The sequence below is a fragment of the Lagopus muta genome, chromosome 7, assembly GCF_023343835.1.
Source record: "Lagopus muta isolate bLagMut1 chromosome 7, bLagMut1 primary, whole genome shotgun sequence".
NCBI lineage: Eukaryota > Metazoa > Chordata > Aves > Galliformes > Phasianidae > Lagopus > Lagopus muta.
The window spans coordinates 41,085,519-41,101,757 of record NC_064439.1 but is presented as its reverse complement, the minus strand read 5'-3'; the positions used below and the strand labels follow the sequence as shown (position 1 = coordinate 41,101,757).

Below are 16,239 nucleotides of genomic sequence, written 5' to 3'. Positions count from 1 at the left end.
TAAATCAATAAGTAAAAGCTAACATCAGCTCTTGGAAGAACTGTGAATTAGAATTTAGAGCTGTTGAATTCTGTCTCCAGAAATCAGAATAGAGTTTGTGAGAATGGGAAATGGTGGGGGGGTTTTTGTGCTTTATGTAAAATACCTGGCCCCAGAACTCCAAGCAACCTGTCCAGTGAGTTAATTTGCACTGAGCGCTTAAGTCTTCATTGAATATGAATGATTCAGCAAGTGGAATACTATCATAAATCAATCACTCAGGGATAAAATCTGTCTTCTGGGAGAAACTGGTAGAAATTACAGGCCAAATACTCATTACTCTAAAATAGTCTTCATTGTCTCTAATGGGAGACAGCAGGAGTTTCAGCAGAGTATTTCCCTCCCTCTGGAGCTATGTGTATAACCGACTTCCCATAAGGTAGGGGAAAAAAAAAAAAAAGAAAAAAAGCTCTGATTTTTCAGAGAAATAAGTGGGAAAAAAAATATGTGATGAACAAAGAAGTTCTCTTTGAGTCTATTTTTATTACAGCAGCCTGCACTGCTAACCTCTTTCCAGAAGGGTTTGCTGAGTGCCATTTGAGTATTCACTACCCTTATTACTTCCATGTACCTTAATAAACCTCCGAAGGTCACTATGCTGCATCTAGCAAACACTGTCAAGATTTTTTAAGTGTATCTATACTGAAAACAGACTATATAATTAATGGCATGTGAGAGCATTCTCACATTTGGAAATGATTGACAAAATTAAGGCACTAGAAAACTGAATAGCTCAGTCTATGTATGATGTATGCACAGCATGACAAACTAGGGAAATTATGTTTTATGTGCAAAACAAAAAGATGTATTAGTCTAATTGTAATGTTTTGAGTGTTCTGGGCTACTTGACATTTTAAAATGGATGATTCTACATCAATAACTATGTGTTTTGTAACTGGAATACAATTTTCAGACTGGATGAAAATTCTCTACTGATAAAGCAATTGTGACATTAGTATCCATTTTAAAAAATCCTTAAAAATTCAGGATAACAGAATGGCACACTGATCTATGAAATGCAGCCCAGTAAAGAATGTGAAAAAGTCTGATTTTTTTTTTTTAACATATCCAAGTAAATTCATAAAATCTTACAGTTCATTTTAAGTGCTGGACCTGAGGCTCAACAATGTGTAAAATGAAGACCAGGATGAGCATCCCAAGAAATCACATCAAAGCTAAATTGTGCTATTTTGTATAGTGGCTAATAGACCCATTACCAAGTTTGCTCCCTGTACTTATTCCAAGTGCATCATAATGCTGCCCATGGGAGGGGGTTGGAGCTCAATGATCTTTAAGGTCCATTCCAACCTGAGTCATTCTATGATTCTATGATAACAATACTTGTGGACATTTTTATACTGACATATAGCAAATAACACAGTACTGATTTAATTTAGGCTACATGGCTGAGGGCTTTGTACCAGAGTCAACACGTCCTGTTCTACAGACTGGGTAAAAATCCAAGGACATTTGGATTAATGACCTGGGACTTCAAATCAGAATCCCATTTTCCAAAATCATAAAGGTGGAACAACATATATATATACACTAACTTCAAAGGAAAACAAGAAAAAAAATGGGGAAAAGCACAGTTCTTGCCAAATACTTTTCAATAGCAGCTGGTAAATTCTGACCTTGCTCATAGCTGGCAGGGTGTCCTTTGAGATCTATATAATCAGTACATCCCCACCTAACAACTAAATAATGAATCACTTGCAAGATTTGCTGAGCTCAGATATTTTGGAGAACCAGCACAATTTCTGCTATAGTTCTCTCTCCCCTCCTACAGTACATCAGGTGAAGGCCTGTTGAAAAGAATAACAGGAAAAACTGAGCAGCCACTAAAATTGAAGGCAAATAGCTATAATACTCTGGATGTGCATCTTAATAATTTTAAAGATACCATCATTTGCAACTCAATAGTACAGAAATTCTGTTACGTTACAGCACAAAACACATTCAACCTGAAGATGTGAAACATGAGCCTCACAAATTCCTTTGCCATTGTTCCCTGTGTGACTCTGGATGTACTGGGCAGAAAAGGAGTAGATTTTTCTTGTTATAGTTTTCTAGTTATAGTAACGAACTATTTCTTGAAATTGGATCTATTCAAGTATTGTGATTTACTTCCTGCATGGGAGGGCCTAAATGAACACAACAGATTTTCCAAGATTTACACACTTTCACATCCCTCCTTACCTTCCACTCTAATCTTGAAGATATAAACTGATGAATCTAGATACCAAGGATCACTGTTCTAATTATAAGGATAAAATTCTATGTGCACTCAGTTTGAATGAGAGGGATAGTACCCCAGAAGTACTAGAGCAAGTAATCCTGGAGATTAGGACACTAACATGCCCTTAACACCAAGAGATGGAGACTGGCCTTTGAAAATGAAGTGCAATGAAAACTGTGATGAGGATGGATATGCAGCTAATATTTTGGCTTAGCCCATGGAAAGTAAAAATCTACATTTATACTGTAAGCTGTTGTGTGATCACAACACTGAAATTACTACTAGAAAACAGTGTTAAATAGAATAACTGAAGTATGTATAAGAGGAAATCTCATGCTCAAAAACATTAAAGCATCAATATCCTCAAGAATAATGTCCTCTACCTGGCTGCAAATATTAGTCACAGCTCAGACAGCAGCAATACTAAATAAGTCTCTTGTCTGCAAGAAAATACTTTAGTCCTCAGGTACATTTACGTCATAATACTTTCAACATGACATTTAATAGCAAACAAAGTTCTCTGAGATTTTTTTTTTAAGTCTAAAACTCCAGTTAGATTTTCTGTATTTCTAGCATTTGGCTTCACCTAAAGATGTCCTCAATGATGTCAATAACAAACTCATTTTCAATAGGCTGAGTCGGCTCCAAACAAGGTCCATCCAACATCTAATAAATCACTAACAGCCAGTCTCTTTACAACAAGAGTTTTAAAATGTGCAGAAATAAATGTACACAGAGTCTTCTACACTTCAGGCATTTTTAGGACTACTAATGTTACAGAATATTCAATCACTTGTGCCACAGTGCCCATTCAATCACTTCAGTATGACCTTTCTTTATGAATTTTTAAGATGAACGATACATTTGATGCCAATGTCACAAGCAAAAGAAGTATATATGCATACTGTTCATGAGTCTTAACCAGTAGTGTTATGAGCAGTCACAGGAATAGAAGAAAAATATCACTATATGCCTTTTCTTCATGACTTCTGAAAGACAGCTTCACTTACACTCAGCAGGTGATGATGAAGTCTTTTGCCTGATCATGGCAGACTGCTGTGTGTAAGACTTCAGGGACTGACTAAGAGGTGCTTACTGCTGTGCTAAAGGATTTTAATTTATTGAAAATTTGGGGCATAAAAGCCTTTTCCTTTTACTGACATATATTTTATTGAATTCTAAATTGCATATTAAAGTTCACTGCTATTAAAATGACTCATTGTATGTGTTCATGGATACCTCCACAAAGGAGCACAAAGTACTCTGTACTAACAGTTTTTTCCTCATTTTTTTTCATTTTTATTTCTTTTTATATTGTAAGTGCAGAGAGAACGAAATACAACCTATATTCCATAGATATTACATTATGAAAAACAAACAAACAGCCAAACAAAAAAGCCTTACTCTGTAAAACACAAATTCTCATTTTTCAAAGCCCAAAAAATGAATTTTCAAATGAGGTTTCAAAAGGAAGCTTCCCCTCACTGGACAGCCAGGATGCAAGTACTACATAATAAAGGGAGGTGCAATTGTGAATACAAGCACCAGCATCAAAGCCCCAAATAAGGCTTCTTCTTTTCCATAAATTTCTGTAAACACTTGTCTTATTTCTCACCTTTAGATCATGAAGCCCTTTAGTGATTGACTTCAGATCTCAAGCACATTGTAAGATTTTTCATACGCTTGTGAAGAGCCATCTGAGATAGTCAGCTACATGGAAAGAAGGGCCTTGTAGTAGGATACACCAAGATGAAAAGGAATATCAGAGAATCACAGAGATTGAAAGTGACTTTGAAAGATCATCTAGTCCAATCACCCTGCTGGAGCAGGAACACCAAGATCAGGTCACCCAGGAATGTGTCCAGGTGGGTTTTGAATATCTGCAGAGAAGGAGAGCCCACAACCCCTCTGAGAAGTCTGTTCCAGTGTTCTGTTACCCTCACCATGAAGAAGCTTTTTGTTGCATTTATGTGGAACCTCCTAAGTTCCAGCATGCACCCATTGCCCCTTGTCCTATCATTGGATGTCACTGAGAAGAGCCTGGCTCCATTCTCCCTTATGTACTTATAAATATGAATGAGGTTACTCCTCAGTCTTCTCTTCTCCAAGCTAGAGACCCAGCTTTCTCATCCTTTCCTCATGAGGGAGATGCTACACTTCCTATATAAAATCTTTTTTCCAGTTATGTATCTAAACATGATGGGCCTATCTCTTTTAAAGTAGATTTTGACCTCCATAGCTTCTTAAGGGCTACAACAGCTATCAGTGCTGCTGAAGAAAGCCATCAGTTCATCAGTTCTACCTACCAAGCTTTTCAGAAGCAGAAAACAAGCATTTGCTACAATGACTATTCTGAAGTTTTCCCCAGGGACAACGTCAATCTTTCAGGTAATGAGTACTGACAAAGCTTTGGATATCTTGTAAAGGAGGCTTTGACAAGCTTTATGGACATCAGTGGGGGGAAAAGAAAAAAAAAAACAACCTTACAGCTGGTATGACAATTTGATCAGATGGAAAAAAGTGCTTTAGCTTCAGGGGTTTTCTGAAGAACAATGTGGCTCTCTTCTGAGATGCGTAACTGCAAAATCTCTATAGGGTAGCAACAGTGAAACTGCCATTCATTTTTCCTCATTTCTCTCCCTGGTGAAGACAATTTGTCTCTAGAGAACATGTGAGAGTACAGCTTCTTAGACTGCAGCAGGAAGTACCATCTGTGATAGCAACAGCCATGAGAATGAGAGTGTGGCCAGGTTAGAAAATACTCCTGTTTCCTACATCTAACAAGGCTCCTAAGCATAAAAATGGTATGAGTCACAGAACTCTGTATACTTGGCTTACTTCCTACAGTTAGAATGCAAAGCTGGGAAGAAGCATAATGAGAAAAAGCTCAGACAACCTTTGCAGCTAGTTCAAGAAATTGAGATTTCTTATAAACACCTCAGAAGATCCTACTATTAAATGTGTTAGCATTGAAGTAGAAATCTTGCAGACAGAATGAACTCCACTTGAAAGATAAAGTTAAATCTATGCTGCTGTAAACTTTATAATGAATCCTGATATGAAGTATAATAAACTAGAAATTGTTGTCACTGAATTAGGTGACTTTATCATGGCTTTTACTGAGAGGATAACAACTCAAAATGCTGAAACAGGGAATGCAATGGGATTGGTAAGATGATGTTGGAGGAAACATTTGGGGACTATAGTGAAGGAAGCTGGTGACTAAAACAGAATCAAGCTGTCTATAGGTGAAGCTTTTTTTTTTTTTAAGTTAAAACAGGAGAGAAAGGACACCTACCTACAGTACTTCAGAACATCAATGTCTTCCTCCTTCTACACTCCTGTAAAGGCTTTCAGCACAACTTCATGATGCCCCCTCATGTGAATATATATATAAAGCCCTGCACAAGATTACAGCAGATGCTTCTGAAATTGGCACTCTGACAAACAGAAGTACAACACACCACGTGAAGTTTGCTGATGGATGAACAGAACAAATGAAGCTTCACACATCATTTTGAATAAATATACTTCCTTCTCCCCACTGAAAACTCTCTCACTGTGCTCTATGTGTATTCTCTCATGCATGTGAGAATTTGCAAGGATCTCCTTTTGCATGTGTGTGCTGGGTACTGTGCTCACTTACTTGTTCCTTAATAGCCTGATATCCAAGCAATGAACATGCTTTTACATACTTAGATATCTAGATATTCAGATATCACATGGTCATACTATTGAGGAGAAAGCACAGTAACATGAGTACATATTTAGGCAGACTTCTTTAAACTACCTATTACAGCTCACAACAGGGAATCTATACCCTTATTTTCCAAACAATCACAACAAGCAAAACCAAAGCAACACTCCCCTCCAGTTTTTCTCTTAATGATTCTTACTTTAAAATGGCTTACGGTATGGCTCACAGATACTGTCTGTTGGTTATTCTCAAGACACCAGCTGAGTGGGCAGCTGACCATTCTCATTCAGGAATTAGATGACAAGGAAAGTGTTCCAAAACAATGAGGTCTAATGCATTGAATGTAAATACTGAAATTAATCAGGCTTTTCATTAGCATTTGACTGTTTTATAAACTACACTGTGATGTGTAATTTCCAAAGGACAATACAACAGCACTTCCAATTTTTTCAGCATTTAAACACCATTACAGGCTGATCCTATCAGAACCAACAAACTGTGAAAATAGAGAGACAGCAGTGAAAAGCAGAAGTGATTTCAAGATGTGAATTAATTGTACCTCAGCCCTAGAGACAGTGACCATGAAGCTCAAATAGTTAAGGTTTATCCTGTAACTGTAAGAATATAAGGTGAAGGCTAGAAGACCAGTGAGTATTTTGACTAAACAACCTCACCTTGCAACTAGTCACTGCAACATAATGCATTTTGGATGTTTTTTTTAAAGGACTTTATACGAAAAGAGAATGGAAAGGAATCAGATACTGTGAAACCTGCTGATTAGTTTCATAATAAGGACTAAACCATGAGGTGAAACCCAAGGAACAGCTGTTTATCAGAATATCATAAAACGGAGAAGCTTCTAACTGGAGTAAATCAGATTATTTCTCTTGAATATACAGCACGTTGTACACATGATGTGTTATAAACAGTGATTGGCATCAATACAGTTACAGTTGCATTCATTTTCTTTAGCGGAATCATGAAAACAGGAGCATTAACTGTCTGGACTCTGATAACACACAGCATATTACTGATACTGTCCACTCACACAGATAGAAATGCCATTTTTTTAAGGAGCTTAAAATCTGAAATTTGAATGTTTCAATACTGTAAAGAAAAACTGAGTTCAGAAATAATAAACAGTATAATGATTATCAGTTCAGTACCTAGATTAGGGAGCAATAAAACTTAGAAAGCAACAAATTACTGACATTTTACTGGAAGAAACTCAAGATATGTCAACCAGTACACTGCAGAGTGGAAGCACAGATCTTTTTTTATAAAGACATTGAAATCTTTATGAAAGATTCAGTTCAGGTGATGGTTAATGATGGTGAAAGCAATTGAGTTTCAAAGGGAGTTGTGCACGCAACTTCCCTTCTCTCATTTGAAAACCCAAGGCAACAGCAATGACATTTAGTTTTAATCATCGTATCACTATAGGAAACAAATTTTAACCTTTTTTTTCCATGCTAGAATGAAGTGCAGGTGAGGGAGCAAACCTGGTGGGAACATGAAGATCTGCAGCTCAGTGATTCAGCAGCCAAAACAACCTAGATCTTGGAAAAGATGACACTGATAGTGCAGATTACAAGAAAACAATCAGATCTGACTGTCAAACTTCAACCTCTGTGCAGGCAAGCAGGTATCCAGTTTGTAAAACATACCTTAGCATGTTAGGGATTTTTTGGGGTGGGGAGACAACACAGTTTTGTTTACCTTCTGCCATTTTGAAATGCATCTTCTTTGCCTAGATATTGGCAACACAAAAAAAATGTTACTTACTCCCTCATGCGGTTCAACTTGGTCTCAGCCATAGCGTTGTTGAGGGCTCTGAATCCCTGGGGCACCCCTGGAGCCATGCTGGTGACAGTTGCCGAACCTACAGATCAATGCACAGACATACAACCTCATTCACCTTCATCCCCTGAGCACTATTTCAGAGTCAAGGGCAGTCGGGAGGAGGAAGACAACTCCTGTTCCTCACAAGGTAGTGCCATATTAGGTAAAGATGAATTAGATTATTAAACACACATTAAGGGCACTCCTTTTGCAGTGACATGTAGATTTATGTCTCAAAAGCACCAGAATTGTAACATGAATTTTCCTGCTGTGAAGGAATTATTCTATTACAGTAGAAAAGACAGTTATTAAGGAAATGCTGGGACAGACAAATATTCAACAAAATGAGATTTACTCGGACAATATTTATGCTCTTACATTGTTCTTGCACTTAGTTGTAAGAAAGAGCAGAAACTCTCTTCCTAATAGGCAAGTCTCTTCTTTGGCTCAATCATTCCGTAAACTCACAGTGCTTTACCAATCAGTAAACTGACTTATGACATTGCTTTCCTCTTCAGATGAAAATACTGCATGTAAGTATATCTGTGACTATATATATGTATATATACGTATGCAAATGCTCACACACACACACTTCCTGTTCACATAGTTCATGTGCTGTTAAAATATTTAATGACTCAAGACCAGAGCTGCTGAATCACAGAAGGCTGCCAGAGTTGTCAGTTCAAATATCCCACAATTTTACATTGCCACTGCATCACACAAAGCCCCTGCCCAACCTCTGGCAAGCCCTGAGGTTCAAGTTAGTGATTTATTTACTTATTGCCTCTACTGCTCCCACTGGAAGACGATTCCAGAGCCACACCGTGACCTGCTGGCTAAAATCCCCCTTGATTTCCAGACAAAATTTCTTTATTTGCCAGTTTGTTCTCATTATTCTCCTGTTTGGCTTTTTTTTGGCTCCCTCTTTTTGGCTTACTCAGTTCTTCCCTTTACTCCCTTTGCATACTCCTCTCATTTATTTGTAACTGGGGGAGGAAAAAAAATATTTTGCTTTCACCCAAGCAAAGCAGATATGTTAGTTCTTTTCTGCAAAACTATTTGGCATTAGGATTCCAATTCCCCAAAGAGGAGAATGTATATGATGGTGGAACTTCTCCTCTGTAAATCCATGGGCCGTGGCATACAGCACGTAAGTTCTGAACAGCCACAATAGGGTTCTGCACAGGACATGAATAAGCCAAAAGTCACACAAAGAAGTTAAAGCCATGCCTTGGCTACATAAACAATCTCTTCTCCAAGCAGGTGTTTTTGACTTGGACTTAACTGGGTTTTAGCTTGGATTACATTAGCATTGATCATGTACAGCCAGAAGGAGCCTGCAGCTACCCTTCTACTCTGAGCAGTATAGACATCCCCAGACAGTACAGAATGCTCCTCCTGAATGCAGAATCGTGACTTTCCCAGGAATTAGGCTCCTATGTCTTACATGATCATAGATTCTGATCATGTAAATTTGAATATTGAGAGTAAATTTTCTACCATGGAGGATTCAGCTGAGTTGTTCACAGTGAGCATCTGAGCACCTCCCAGATTCAGGGCTTTGCAAGTGAACATAGGAAGCAGTCATGGAGATAGATGAAAGAAGAAATGGATCACTGACTTCATTCTCTGGCTATGGACAAACCATTTGACTGTTTAAAAAAGATATCAAACTTCTCTTGCCATCTAATAGCCAACAGTTATCTGGTGCCTACATATTAAAATTGACATACAGTTAACACAGTTTACAAGATGAAAATTTACAAGCTCATTTCTCACTAGCAACCAATAACTTCATACACTGAAAAAAAAAATCCTGATGACTTGCTTTAACACTACACATGTATATCCATCTATTTTATCCTGTGTATCATGTGATCTCTAAGCATTCAATTACTTCAGCAGCACCGAAGAATTCAGGTATCCAGAGTGGACTTGAGGATGATCCAAGCGCTACGAAGCAATGCTTATGACTTATTGGGTGGCTCACTCCTCTTTTCGTTGGCAGGGAATTAAGGTCCAGATGTAAGGACTTGGGCTTTGATATCATTGTCAGACTTCAAAAACAATTACTTTTTTTTCTGCCCTGAACACGAGTGGTCTAAAGAAAACGTAAACCTTGCATTCTTTCAAGACTGAGTACATTTAACCACAGGTCCCAGCTAAATTCTGATTTTTTTATTATTACAGGATATATCATCGTGGTAAGAGCACAGCAAACTCTTTCTATTTAGTGGGTTCAGTCTATTTATTGCTACAATACTTTATCTCCCTTTCTTCTGACATTTCATTATTAAAGACATTCTTCTTGTTTGTTGTTTTAGGACTCCAGTCTAAATAATTCCTACTTTGCCTACTTTCAACATTGGCAGTTGGCCAAGAAATGCATCCTCTTTAAACACAAACTAATATCTATCTTCCTCTTCATAAAATATGATCTTCTGGGTACTGTGAAGCAGCTGCGAGGACTACAGATTATAGGATGCTGTAAAGGTACAGCTACTCATGAAAAAAAGAGCTCTCAGTGAAATCCAATAACAGCTTTTCACACTGCTACTATGAAAAGCCTCAAAACTTTTCCTAGAGTGATTCATAACCCACACCAAATTCTGTATCACAGGGATTTTCTTAGAAGCAGTTACTTGATCAGTAATATATTTTGCACCCAGCTTCCCAGCTTGCAACAGTCTGCCTACCCATACATCTACAGAACAAATAACTATGCTTCTTCAAAAGGTGGCCAAGTAACTATTTGCATTGTTAAGCAATTTACTGTTGCTGAATAGTTAAACTAAATCAAATGAAAAAACAAAAACAGTGACTTTTCAAAGCTGAGTACTTTCATTTCCTATATATATTTTAAAGATGAATAGTCTTCCAGTCTCTAGGAGAAAACAAGAGGCAAAATTGTCCTCTTGGGTCATGGAGTATCATGGAGTTTTGTTGCACTCACTGCATCCTTCTCACTCTGTCAAAGGGAAAAAAGATGAAAGAAATACTCTGCTCACATTTACTCATAGATACTTACAGTAAAAAAAAGATGATTATGATTAGCTGATGAGACGTCTGTATGTTATGTATTAAAGGAATTCATACCTACATTTCTGCTAAAACCCCAAATACTGGTGTTAGACATCTATTGCATCTCTTGATAATTCATTATGTGTTAAGGAACAGTTATCTCCACTGAATCATAGACTACTGGTTTGGATCTGCTTTTTCAGGTTTCATTTCTACATAAGATCCTCCAATGCCTTTTTCTCTAAGATTGAAAAGCTCCTCAGAATCACAGGTATTTTCCTGAGTTTATAATGTTTTAAAAGTACAAACTGACCAAATTGCCTCTAACTTTCCCTTTGCTTAAGCTAAGACGACTCAGTAAACCTTAGAGGTAGTCTTTCAAACTTCCTTTCATTTTGTAGCTCCTTTCTTGTATGTACTCAGATGTTCTCTAAGATATGCTTCAAATTGTACTTTTTTTTTTTTTTTAAGATTCCTTTAACAATGAAAAATCTGTGATAAATTCAGACCAGTCAAACTTCTACAGCCACCCTATCACAGCCATGAAATTCCTACTGTTTTAAGGAGCAGTTATTACAATAATGTTGCAGGTCTGCAGCCCAGCAACATGGTATTGCCAGTGCTAGTGCCAGCCCACAGGCTTGAGTCTGGGTTTGCAAGACTTCAGCACTGAGGTCTGTCAGGTTTTGCCCAGCTGGAGCTTCATTTCAATAGCTTAAGTTGTAACTGCAGTTCTAAGGACCTTGGGGCTATTAGTTTTATTTCCACTTATCTTTATATTCTTGGTATCACAGAACGATAGAATGGTTTAGGTTTGAAGGGGTCTTTAAGATCATCTAGTTCCAACCCCCTGCTATAAGCAGGGACACCTCTTATAGCAGAGGGTTGCTCAAACAAGTTGCTCAAAACCCCATCCAGCCTGGCCTTCAACGCTTCCAAGGAGGGGACATCCACAACCTAGCTGGGCAAAACAGACTTCTCTTTTCTACAACCAGACTTTTTAGATGGATAGTAGAAACCATTACTCATGTGGAATCTGCCTGACACAGAAACTTTGAGATGTAGAGACATAAGATGAGGCTATGGGCAAGGAACTGTAAGAAGTGAGGCATAAGCTGGGGACCCCATGTCTACAACTTTCTACTTGTTAAAGAAATGAAGACCTGGAAATGGGCAAAACTAGCTATAGCACTTAAGGTTAACAAAGAAAACATCCAAGCTATGTAAAACGCACATAATGCTTTTGATATGACAGGAATCTGAAGGCCAGTGAAGGAAAAACAACATTGGCAAACACAAGAAAACTCCCCCAAGTGGATCCTCGAGTGAGGAAGAAGCATTCCTGGTGAAGGACTGCATGTGCTGAGGGCTCCACATCCCCTGTCACACTAGGCTGAAGTTACCAGCATCAATACCAGCAGGAAGGTGAATACAACAGCAGGCAAAGCAGGAGTTACAAGAAGCATGGATAAAAAAAATTAACTACATTACTACAGAGAGCCCTTTTTTTTTAACAGCTGTAACCATTTATTCATTTTCTTTTTCTTTCTTTTCTGTAATTATTAGACCTGGAGTAACAATAATTATTTGATTCAATTGTTAAGAAAATGGTCACCATGCATTTTTAAGAGTTCCCTGTAACAACATAACTGAAATATCTTTTCATATCATAAATTGATTTTTTTAAATGAAAAATGATTAAATTACAGTGAGAATGTTGGAAAACAAAAACAAAAACCAACAAACCAACCAAACAACATGATACAAGCATTTCTGGTTAATAAGCACAATGCTTCTAGGTTTTACATCCTGACATAAAAAATAATAGTCCTGGCTCATCGAGTTCTGACTAAGATGCACGTTAACAAGATGAGATACAGATTAAGACAATTTTAAAGACAGTTTGCACTCTGTCCAGCTTTGTAGCTTGACATTGAAAGAACATAAAAGAATAAATATTCAAAGCTCTTCTGCAATGCTGAGCTTACAAAGATAAAAGGGACCCTAGCAGATTTCTGTCATATTATCATCACAGGTATTTGTTTGGAACTGATGATGCAAATCTAATTGCTAGCTCAGCTTTGAGAAAGGCTTTAAGTTTCAGCACAGAGTGGCCAGATGATTTTTAATTATTAAATCATAATTTAATTCTTTAATATCATAATTTTAAAAGGCATCTTCTTTTTCTTCATATTGAAAGAAAAAGAGGAAGCCAAGAAACTCTTTAAAACTAAGATTTATTTTTCAAAGAATGCCATTGTTTGGCTTTGGACAATACTCTGGATTATTCCCAGAAGCCATTAGGGCAATTCCTCTCTTGCATTAAGAAAACAAATTACTGAAGCATAGAGCAACATTTTGTACCCATTACCACTTCTGTAAACCTCCTGCAGACAACAGGGCTGCAAATTTATTAATAAGTGCAAAATTTGAAAACCATGGGGTCTATTAGTGTGAAGGCAAACACATGATAACAGGCTTTCATTCAGTTATAAAGATCACCCCATGTGGAACTCCGAAGGTGACCAGAGGGTGACTATGAGTGTGATGCCCACACCTTTGACTACTCCCTTATATCCTTTTTTTGTCTTAACTTTTCTCTGCTATCACTCCATGCTCATGAGTTGGGGTGAAACAGAGACCAACAATGGAAGAATCACTGCAAGGAGGATACCCCAAGCTTCCCCTATCTTCTCATTTCAAAGTCATGACTGAGTGTAAATGAGGCACCAAATCAAGGCTACCCACACACTGCTACTGGCACAGCTTAACTTGTAGTCTTCCAGTAGCCACACCAGCTCCAGTAGATAGCCATCTTTCATTTATAGCTTCTTTTTAGCTTTTAAGTAGAGTATGAGAAATAGAGTTTGAAACTCTAGATTTATAGAGAGAATTTGCAGGAGACTTTAGGATTAAATTGCAAACTGAAATTCTCAGTGATTTTCCTATACCCATACTGAAATAATGTAAGGTAGAATATACATTATCCAAATGTGGATCATCTTTTTTTTTTTTTTTTTTTTTTTTAAAAACAATAACAAACTTCTAAAAATTCATTTTGTCTTATTAGTAGTAGATTAAGAACGCAATTTTCAGGAAGATCACTTTCTTGAGATTTTTTTTTGCAAAATGGAAATAATGGAAATGTGATGAATAAGAATATTTAATAACTGCTGGTATTACATTTAAAGAAGAAATATCATCTTACCCAATGAGCTATTATTTAGGATGCTCTCCAAATGCTTGACCATTGCTTCAATATCACTGTCCTGAGGATAAACGAAATAACAAACAGCATTAGTGTGACCAAAATCCTAAATAAAAAAATACTGTACTGGTGGTATGATCCTACAAACATGAAGAATATTACTTACACCAAAGAGTGTCAGTGCTAGACTACAACAAGATGAATACATTTCTCACAACTTTATAAATATCTTCTTCCTCTAAAACAGTAGGTTTGGGAATGGTGCTATGTAAAAGCAATTATTTAAGTCAGATGTCCAGCAGAACACAAACATGTAGGACAGTTATGCATGTAGCTTAAAGAATATGTTTATTGCTGAGGTTGGTGTGCAATATTTCAAAATATACCAGCATATTATTATTGGTTATCCGAGAAATACCTACAATAGGATTAGAAAAGGAAAGTATAGATTTCATAACTATTCCAAAATTTCTTAAGACTTATATTTACCACTACAAAGTAATACTTACGTTTCATGTAATTGCACCTACTCACATATCTTCTAACAATGAATAATTGAAACTTTAATTGGGAGATGATTTTTGCACTTTTCTATTTTAAGTTTTCTATTGCAAGACAGATAATTAACAGTTTTACCATGATATCTTTCATGTGAAATGTCATTAGTGTACACTGATGAAATTTAAGATCTGACCCATTAGGAAAATATTGTGCTCTAGGAAGCACATCACATTTCATTGGAATGTAAGAGAAAAACCTGAGTTTTTAAAAGCTGTTATCACACCTCATGTGACAACAGGGTGACAACACGGCATCCCTTCACTATTTAAAAATGAACATCAAAAGTTTGACCTCACTGAAAAATCCAACAAAGATACTGAGAAGCCTGTGGTTTTAAAACGCCTACAGAATAGGAAAGGGAATTTGACAGAAGCACAGAAGAGAAGCACTCGCATACTTAAGAGCCAACATGGATGAATGCTTGGACGTTTCAAACTCAGAATGAATGAAATAATTTTTAATAGCAACGGGCAATACTAAGGATGCCATGTCAGGCACTAGGAACCTAGTGGAACAGCTTTGGGGTAATAATGCACAGTCTGATCCACTGGATCTATAATTCAATGGAGATTTGATGATAATTCATACTCATCACTGGAGCTACGATAATTTATGCCAGTTGATTATCTGGCTTGCTGATCTCAGGGGCAGCCTGGAAACTGAAAATAGTCAGCTAATGTACTGTATTACTAGAATTTGTAATAATGAAGAGAGCTAATTTGCTATTAAAATTATCACTAAAAGAAAACACAAAGATCAAAGCGATAAACTGCAATAAAAAGCATCTCAGCTAAATCAAAGCAAATGTGAAACTTTCATGGTTTGCTAACTTCTCAAAATGAAACTCCTTCTATGTTTCATATTTTCCAATTTATTTTTAGAAATAGTTTGTTATTCTCTTTCATGTTGTTTCTCATGCAATTAGAAACGTTCCTAAAAAAACCCTGAATAATTAAAAAATGGAAAAGAGCCACTGGCTCAAGAAGCTAGAAATCTGGAAACATAACTGACAAATTTTTGCTTGAAATCTGGCAATCTGTATATAAACTGCAAAAGAAAAGGAAAAAGGACACTGAACTCCAATGTTACAACCAACACAACCAAGATGAGATGCTCACATGTGTGAGGACTTAACACACTGGTGAAAATTCCACATCTACAAGCAGACGATGCAGTTGAAATCACACAAGCTGTACTGAAAATTACCAATAACTACAAAGTAGATGTTCCAGCTCCATCCTCAAACTTTCAATTATACCGATTAAGTGCCTGACTCCACCTTCTTATATGAAAGGTATCATTTCATAAGGCCACTACTGTGACTGTCATGACATCTGTGGGAGTCTAACATAGCAGGAATTAAGAGCTTCAATCCCTTTCAACATTACGCATCCCAGTCTGTTATTCAATTAGATTACTTGTCTGACCCCCTGCTACTGCTTGAACTACTGCACAAATATCAGAGGTTTTTCTTTTAGTTTTTGGTTGAAGTAAGTAATGGGGTCACCATTAAGTACTGCCAGACGTAGCATTTCTGTACTCCATCTGCACAAAATTAATCAGTAAAGCAATCTTGACACTAGACAATTGAGAGGTTTGCAATGATTAAGAAGGTAAATACCTTACAGG

The 16,239-nt window shown here is 37.0% G+C and overlaps 1 protein-coding gene across 25 annotated transcripts in view; it reads right to left on the bottom strand.

The window, feature by feature from the left end:
- Positions 1-16,239, bottom strand: part of NEK11 (NIMA related kinase 11) — a 119,340-nt gene that overhangs the window by 40,661 nt on the left and 62,440 nt on the right. For all 25 annotated transcript variants that reach the window (XM_048951999.1, XM_048952002.1, XM_048952005.1 and 22 more), the window contains 2 exons: positions 14,050-14,110; positions 7,761-7,857 (listed from right to left, as the gene is read on the bottom strand). In XM_048951999.1, coding sequence (XP_048807956.1) covers positions 7,761-7,857; positions 14,050-14,110 — 158 coding nt within the window. The remainder of the gene's footprint in view (positions 1-7,760; positions 7,858-14,049; positions 14,111-16,239) is intronic.